The 9,425-nt window shown below is 34.0% G+C and overlaps 1 protein-coding gene across 1 annotated transcript; it reads left to right on the forward strand.

Moving 5' to 3' along the window:
• Window positions 1–1,301: 1,301 nt before the first annotated feature.
• On the forward strand, window positions 1,302–9,011 carry LOC127705400 (uncharacterized). The gene is made up of 2 exons (XM_052209705.1): window positions 1,302–1,353; window positions 7,294–9,011. The coding sequence occupies exon 2, from the start codon at window positions 7,301–7,303 to the stop codon at window positions 8,987–8,989; it is 1,689 nt and encodes a 562-aa protein (XP_052065665.1). The 5' UTR covers window positions 1,302–1,353; window positions 7,294–7,300; the 3' UTR covers window positions 8,990–9,011.
• Window positions 9,012–9,425: the final 414 nt, after the last annotated feature.

Below are 9,425 nucleotides of genomic sequence, written 5' to 3' on the forward strand. Positions count from 1 at the left end.
CACCGTAACTTGAGAACGACTTATCCAAATTTCATGAAACTTGACATAGTTGTTTCTTATGATGGTCAAACGATCTGTATACTCTTTGGTGAAAATAAGATTAAAACTTTTTGAGTTACGGGACTTAGTAACTAAAACAGGTGTGTGTTTTTTTCACATGTCGCGCCGTATCTCAAAAACAATTTATGATTATTGCTTAAAACTTTACACACGTCTTAGTTATATTAATCTTGAGATCTGTATACTTTTTGGTGATGATTCAAAATTTTATTTTTGAGTTATTGAGTATTTTGTAAAAAAAGGGGAGGGTTTTTCAGATGTCGCGCCGTATCTCTAAAACGATTTATGATTATTGCTTGAAAATTTACACACTTCTTAGTTATATTAATCTAAAGATCTGTATACTTTTTGGTTTTGATTCAAAATTTCATTTTAGAGATACATATGTATTGATTTTTTTTTTAAAGGGGGGTTTTCACATGTCGCACCGTATCTCAAAAACGATTTATGACTATTGCTTAAAATTTTACACACTTCTTAGTTATATTAATCTTAAGATCTGTATACTTTTTGGTTTTGATTCAAAATTTTATTTTAGAGATATTGAGTTTTTGGAAAAAAGGGTGGTTTTTGCATGTCGCGCCGTATGTCAGAAACTATTTATGATTATTCACACACAAGACGACGGGCGTGTCATGCGCTCATTGCGCAGCTGTTTATTTTTAGGTTTTATACATTAACAAGTTGCTAACCGTTTGGTGAATAGAATACAGGTATCAGATTATTTTTTTTCTGTCTTTTATAAAGACGTTATTTATGAATAAACATTTATTTTATTCCCATTTAGTGAATATGCGAGTTATTTTTTTATCATTCTCTTTAATTGTGGACAATTCAACATTTTTATTTCCGAAATTCACATGTGCTATGATGACAAATTACTATTTCTGATTTATTACCAAATCACTATTTCTGATTTTATACCAAATCCCTTTGGAGATATCAATACTGATATCACAGTGAGACATATTTGTAAAACTTGCAGTAGGATAGGTGCAAATTTCTAAACAACAGTTGATCGACTAAAATGTCTAATTTCCTTGAAGTTCAATATTTGAATTTACTGCTCACATTGATAATGAACATGGAATAAAACTTATTAGAATTTGGTGCGTCTGACGCGCTTTTCTGAATTTACCTTCACCAGGAACGCTCAACCTAGAATATTAGAATTAAAGATGAGATCAATTGTGTTTATATTAAACAATAAAATGACGTTACAATAAAGAACGTCATATCCTAACAACAAAAGACATACGACAAGCAAGACGGATTGATATAAAAATCGACGTTGTGAGTATTGAGATTTTAATGTATACACGTGGGTTAAAACTTTTAAAGGTCAAATCTTGCGCGGTGTATTGCTGACATTGAGCATTTCAGTTCGTATTAATCAATATTTGTTGAGGTTATATTACAAATGTTGCGTGCGTATCCATGGGAAACTTCGATGATTTGAAAATTTTTGAATCTCCGCCTTTCCTGGGTATAATTATTTCACCAAAACGAAGACTAAAAAATAATAATACCGAGACTCTTTCAATTTTCCTCTCTCTTTATAAGTTGCTAAGTTGATTCGCCCTTGTATTACCTACAGAGGAATATTTTGCCCGATGCTTTCCTCAATTAATGTACAACATTGAACACATATTTATCAAGTGAAAGACTCTGACTATGAAAACAAATTTAATAAAAAAAATCAAATAAAGTGTTAAAATATGTGATAGTCGTCTCATTGTGTTATATATTTTGTATTTTGCTTCGTCCATATTTGTATCCGTTTAGTTTTGAAGTAGATATTTTTTTAAATGTTTCATCTTATTTATCGAACACAATATTTAATTTTATTACCTTATAAAGAGTATTTTACTGTTTTATTAATATTTCTATATTATTTGCTATTTTTCTGCCATTTTTTGTTCCATGGTCTATTGCACTGGAAATTATCGTTCTATTGCACCTGTGTGCAGTCTATTGCACTGACCTGTTATGACCTCTTATTCTGAAATCTGATTAGTTGAAAGGTATTCATGTTGTCCAATCAAATTGGGTCTTTTAAACGTTCTTGGGTTTATTGTTTTGGTTGTACATGTATGCTCCTTACACATTATAATTAATACAGTTGTTACTTTCATGTGTTTTATTTCTAAGAATTTGTTAGAACTGACTCAGTATGTATTAGGTAATAAAACAGTTATTGAATGTGTAACAGTGCAATATATGTAATAGTTATACACCGAGGGATAGGTGTGTCTGGATAAGAAACCCCGTCGGCCGGAGGCCTGAGGGGTTTCTTATCCAGACACGCCGTATCCCGAGGTGTATAACTAACTTACACCCCATTCTAAACCCATTATTTGTTAACATTGATTATTAAATGAAAAAAAAACCGATAACATATTTATTGACAATATCAAACCATGATTTATAAGAATTTTTTTTTATTACATGAAACCCCACTAGTAACCTTTCTTAGGGTATCTTTGTTCAAACTTTGACAAGTGAGTATATTTTACAAATGTCAAAGTTGTTTTGCATATTCCCGTTAAATCCATGTGCTAAAATGGATCAGCGGGTCAAGGTTGACCGTTTCGTGTATTCTTATTACAAACAAAAAATACATCATGCTCCTTGTATGCAGTTGTCAATATGGACGGGTATAAGACGGACGACATTTTGTGGCAAGCGTTGGATTTGATAGAAGAGACTTAAGATAAAGGCTATATTATAACCCAAAGTACTTACCTGTATCAGTGTAATAAAGGTAATCATAGCTGTATTTTATAAATAAATTTATTAAAGCACAAATTACACACACAAGAGGGTTATCTTACGGTTTTATAACCACACCCCCTCATCTCAAAATAAACAAACATTCATATTCGGACATACTAAGGGATATATATGTGTGACCCGACTATCAGACACGCTCAACATACAAAGATACAGATTTAATATTTAGGAACTCCCTTTTTGGGGGCAAACAGGGGCTGATCCAGCTTGGGGTTCCCAACTCAAGAGAAAAAAAGGGGGGTCCAACCATTCAAATGCATTGATCTTTTAAATAAAAGTCGGGTCCAAACCGCGGAACCACCACCCCCAGATCGGCCAATGGGTAACCGGGGGAGGGGGGTCCCGGGAGTTAGAATCCCCATTTTTTTAAAAAGACCAATGCTTTAGAATAGAGACATATGACTGGGATAAAAAAGATTACCTTCAAGCAAAGGAGTATTTAAGGGATTATTTTTGTATTCAAAATAGATGCTTAATTTTTTTTCGCAATTGGAATTTCCTAAAATGTGTTTTTTTAATATCTTGAAACAATTTGTAGTGAACACTATTAGTAGTTTCTTATGTTCATGCTATTTAAAAAAAATCAATTTCTATTGTTACGAATAACAATGGACTTTGTTTGCGGGATGTAGAAGCAGGGGTTTCCAGAAACCCCGCTCGTCACACCCTGTGGTCAAAATCCTTTGTTATTCGTAACAATAGATCTATTCAATTTACACTTGTTTCAGAAATAGAAACTATGAAGTATAACAATAGAACTGGGGTGTAACAAAATATATTTCCCTCGGTATGAAGATCAGCTCATTGTTCTATTGCCCTCAGCCGTTGGCTTCAGGCAATAGAACAATGAGCTGATCATCATACCGAGGGAAATATATTTTGATCTATTGCATAGTTACATATTAAATAACTGTATAATTTCAGCAACCCGACCTTGAACATCAATTCATATTGCATAATTCGGAATAAATTGTTTTAACCTCTTATAGAAAAGATCTTCGAAAGCACGAAAATCACATTCATTTCCACGCGCATGGCAAAAAAAAAACGTAAAGTGGTGCCTTTTGAAGGCTATCGGGTTACAATACTACACATATTGACTTGAAGGAAGCACTGCAGAAAACTATTAGATATATATACGTAAAAAAATGTGGTTATAAAACTTGTGCTGGTCCTTGATACGCATGGAAAATTTCTCGCTTAAAACGCTATACAGTCATATGCTGTTCCGTTATTCTTATTAGTGAAAAATAAGAATCAATTAAGGAGCAGCATCAAGTGGCGGATCCAGGAGGGGGTGGGTTCCGGTGGTTGGACTTCCTATTATTTTACGATCTGACAATGAATAAAATTAGTTAGTTGTAGTTAGTTAGTTAGTTAGTTAGTTAGTTAGTTAGACAATGCTTTTGAATGGGGACAAATGTTTTTTTTTTAATGGCTGGATCCACCCCTGGTATGTGTAAACTGCTGTCATTGTAGTATCGCATCGAATAGGGAAAAAAAATAAGTGAAAAGAGGCTAAAAACAAAACCTCACAAAACTGAGAAAAGGGTGGTGGGGGTAAAACGTAGGCGCAGTTAAATATTTAATCCGATTTATTCAAAATAAATGCTGGTTCAAGTTCGGTTTGTTACAATATTAAAATGTAAAATAGAAAAAGAAGATGTTCGATTTGGTAAGAGTACTGTAATTTACGATATAGTATGATCTAATTTTATGTTACTTCATTTTTCCTAAGCAAGCAAGACGTTCTGATATTGCACTTATTTTGCATGTGATAAATTCTGGACTTATGTAGGTTTTCTAGACAAACCAACAGCATGGTTCGTGTAATAAGTCTTGAGTAAGACACCAACAAATCATCTTATGTTGGGGAATTGGTGCTTTTTTTTCAGGACAATTAAATTGTTTTCCGCACCAATCAATAACAAACTATTTTTTTTTCAATAACATAAAGAAATAAGAAAGAAAAAAAGTAATGTTCTATTCATTTACTCTACCCCCTTAGTTTTTTTGTCTGAGTCAGAACATTTTTTTTTTAATTTTTCGTCGCTATCAATCAAATTATTATTTTTTTCCCAAAATTTAACACTATAAGGTATGGGGGAAAATCAGGATTCAGAATATTTTTTTGTCATCTGCTTGACCACAAAATTTGTTTTTCATCAAATTGGGGATCAGAATATTTTTTTTAAGAAAAACCATAATCCCCCCCCTTTTTTGAAGTTGAATGGTCGTCCCCTTTCTAGTATTAACAACTACATTTATATTTCTATGATGTGTTTTGTTTACTGTTTGTCTCTTTGCAGTTTTTCGTTGTTTGCCATGGCATTGTCAGTTTTTTTATGACTTATGAATTTGAATGTCCCTTTGGTATCCATGGTATCTTTCGCCTCTCTTATGCATAAAGTTTTAAGATAGAAGAGTCTTCCTTATCCAAAACTGTTCACAATTTCAAATCTACTAACACTCCATTTTATTCATGATAGAATTTTTATAAAATGCAATGTACCAAGCTTTTATTATAGGTTTCAATACAGTGTATGTCTTTGCTCATTGTTGAAGGTTATACGGGGACTTACAGAGGCGTAAACAGTTTACAAGTCTCGCTTCTAATATTGCCTTGATGTCCACATTTTCAAAATCTTGGATCTTTGACAGACTTGTACTTGTTTACATAGCATGCTCATGAATAAGTATCTGGATGGGGTTTACATAATAGGAACTAATGGTCAAAATGTAGAGAAAAATCAACCCAAACAAATAAAAAATAGAGAAAAAAAGGACCCCCCCCCCCCAAAAAAAAAAAAAAGTTACCTTTAAGAAGGACCCCCCCCCACCAAATAAAAAAAAATAAGAATAATAACAATTCCAGACCCTCGTACATGCCTGTAGTTGATACAGTAGCTATCTCATTTATTACCATAACACATCACCTTATTTTTACATATGTTGACTATTAAAGATAAAATAAGTATACTGCATATTTTACTATTGGACATAGGTTATCTGGTTGTAATATATGATATTGCATAATTTAAGGGACACTGGTGAGATAATGATAGTGAACTATGAATAAAAGGAGATTAACGTCTAAGTCAATGATACAGCGCTAGCAACATAACAACACAGCGAAAATAAAAACCATTTGGGATAGACATACGGTCCTCTGGAATAGATGAGGGTCTGAATGGCCATTGTGGGTTCTTCATTTTGTGTTTCTTTAATTTTAATAATATGTCTCCGCCGTAGCGAAAGGGGCATTAAGTTTTACCCTTTTCCGTCTGTACGTCCGTACGTACGTCTGTACGTACGTCTGTACGTCCCAAAGTTGGTTTCCGTTCTCGAACTTTAGTTTGCCTGAACCAAATGTTATGAAACTTATACACAATGCTTATTACAATACAATACAGATCGAGTTTGAATTTTAGTGGCGGCACTTTAACCGTTCTAGAGTTATGCTCCTTTACAAATGGAAAAATTGATGAATTTTTCGTTTCCGTTCTCGACTTCAGTTTGCCTCAACCAAATATTATCAAACTTATACACAATGCTTATTACCACAAAATACAGATCAAGTATGAATTTTAGTGGTGTCACTTTAACCGCTCTAGAGTAATGCTCCTTTACAAATGGAAAAAATGCTGAATTTTTCGTTTCTGTACTCTTACTTAAGTTAGCTTCAACCAAATGTTATGAAACTTACACTTACCACAAAACTCAGATCAAGTACAAATTTGGGTAGCGTCACTTTTACCGTTCTTCAGTTATGTCCCTTTATAACTTTATATGATATGCAAGCGGGGGCATCATAAGTGTCCCATGGACATTCCCCATTTATTTCTCAATTCTTTATATGTTTGTCCCATTTTTCTCTATTGTTATGCCCCCACTCCAGCCGAGGGGGCTTTAAGTGTTACCCTTGTTCGTCTATACGTCCGTCCGTACGTACGTATGTACGTCCCAAAATTAGTTTCCGTTCTCTAACTTTAGGTTGCCTCAACCTAGTGAATTACAGTAAAGTTCACAATTCTTGTCACCCCGTGTTTAATGGAAGATTAAAGACCCTTCAGCTGCACTCCTTTTTATGTTGTTTTCATGAGATGACCATCCGCTTCATTAATTGCCATTAATTAACTGGTCACTGGATGATAAACACCCATCTATCCATGGGTATAGATGATAATGATCATGATAATAGAAGATGGATACCAGGAGATAAAACTTTATGTTTTCGTCTTTATTTGTAAAGTAAAATTAGGCAACAACTATATTGTATAGATCTATAAAACTTGTCTAACGTAAAAAAGGTTTTAAATGTGGCAAATCGGAATTATCTAAAGCAACACTTAACGGCACAACCCTTAATCAATTGCATATTATCCAGTTTTAACTTTTTTCAGAATTGTATGACTTAAATTACTATCGTTTTATTTCAAGGGTTGAGATGGCATCTATGCAAAACCATTTCTGTGATATATGTGTAGAGAGTCACGTGATTGCTGTCGTCTGGTGTCCAGATTGTGAAGAATTCCTTTGCCCTGAGTGCAGCAAACACCACAGTCGGGCCAAAATATCACGAGAACACACAACTATAACAGTAGTAGACTACAAAAAGTTACCGCCCTCTTTCTTGTCTCTGCGATATAGTTGCTCTGATCACAACGAAAAGTTCGAATTTTATTGCCCGTTTCATAAGCACCCTTGCTGTGTAAAATGTGTAAATGAAACTGATGTTGATTGCAGGAACTTGATTCCACTGCATGATGCGATAAAGAGGGCAACAACTGAAAACGGATTATTGCAAATTGATCAGGAGCTTAAAAGTGTGCAAAAAAATTTAAATGACATTTACGAAAATTGTATTTCAAATATTCAAAAGTTGGAAAAGCATAGGAAAATATCGTGTGATGAGATTGTCAATATAAGACATGTGATTAATCAGCGTCTTGATAAGTTAGAGGGCGCTTTACAGGAAGAGCTTGAAGAAAAATACGTCGCAGCTAAAACTAAAACAGGGACACTATTATCTGACATTGTTAACCAAAGAGGCATGGTAAACGGTGTCATAAGAGATTTAGAAATCATCAAGAAAATTGCAACGGGTTTTCAAACTTTTATGATAGTCAGCGAAATCGAGAACACCATTACAGAAAGAGTTCAGTACCTAGAAGAACTACACGAAGCGGGAAGTTTAGATGACCTCAATTTACAATTAAATGTAGACCCCACATTAATGTCTTTTATGAAGAATGCGTTTTCGTTCGGAACAATTTCATATCATCACAATCCAATATGCCTTAATATTCTCTCATTACAAGGTGAACATGCACAGACAATCGTTCGACCGTCCAATGCTATCGATAAAATTAAATTGATACCAAAACAACGAATTCAGCTACCTAAGAGCGAAAACGTAACAGGGATAACTGGATGCGAAATCTTAAATGATAGACAGTTATTGTTTGTTGATTTTGATAACAGACGATTGTTATCCGCCGATAGTCAAAGTCGATCGAAAGAACTGATGAAATTATCAAGTTCACCACGTGACATCGCAATTATCGATAACAATACTGTCGCAATCACACTTCGGGACGATCAGAGTGTTTTGCTGATTGATGTTAAAGGTAGTAAAATAGTTAAAACTTTTGATGTGACGTCACCTTGTTATGGCATTGACCGAGTGGAAGACAAACTGGTGGTTAGGCTCAACCATATAGGTCAATTTCTAGTTTTGAATTTAAAAGGAAAAATTTTAAGTCGGCTACACATTTCTGGGTATTACATACAAGACGTGGCTTTATTTGATGGAAAAATATTTTGCACAAATTGCGAAGACCATAAAGTGTATTGCTACGATATGAATGGAGATTTATTATGGAAATATGCAGATGAGAATCTCCGAAAACCCTTTGGTATTGGCGAGGATAGCCATGGAAATATTTACGTAGCGGGGAGAGAAACGAATAATGTTCTTCTTATTTCACCAGACGGTCACAGAACTAAAGAATTGTTGACTAGTAAAAACGGACTGTGTGATCCCTATGCACTACATGTTAATAAAACAACCAATCAATTATTGGTTTGCAACGAATTTGGAGGTCAAGCTTTCTTATTTGATATAGCTAATTAATTTATTAAAAAATAAAAACGAGGTAAACAATATCCATATTTTATTTCATTTGGTATACATTTATCAAGAGTTTTATGCAACGGAAGAGGCCAAATTATAATATTTTATCATTTGTTTTAGTAGAAACATACCTGCATTAATTTCTTTTGGTGACACATTCCACCGTTGGTTCGATTTTTCGCCGGATTACTTTGTATAATAGAAAAACAAAGGATATGGGGTATCCATCCATGACACAAAATCAGTTCATGCACAGCAAAAAAACAAAAAGCAAAGGAACACAGCGCCTTTATTGCTTTTCTTCGTCTCAAAGTCACAATGAGGCCTTCAACACGAAGCAAAAAAAACTCGCCTCACTGCAAGTTTAAGACCTTTGCAAAATGATTCGGATAGACTTTGTACGATGTATCACCACCAGATCGGGCCCGGTAAAAAA

The sequence above is a fragment of the Mytilus californianus genome, unplaced genomic scaffold (genome assembly GCF_021869535.1).
Source record: "Mytilus californianus isolate M0D057914Y unplaced genomic scaffold, xbMytCali1.0.p SCAF_6, whole genome shotgun sequence".
In the NCBI taxonomy this organism is placed as follows: Eukaryota; Metazoa; Mollusca; class Bivalvia; order Mytilida; family Mytilidae; genus Mytilus; species Mytilus californianus.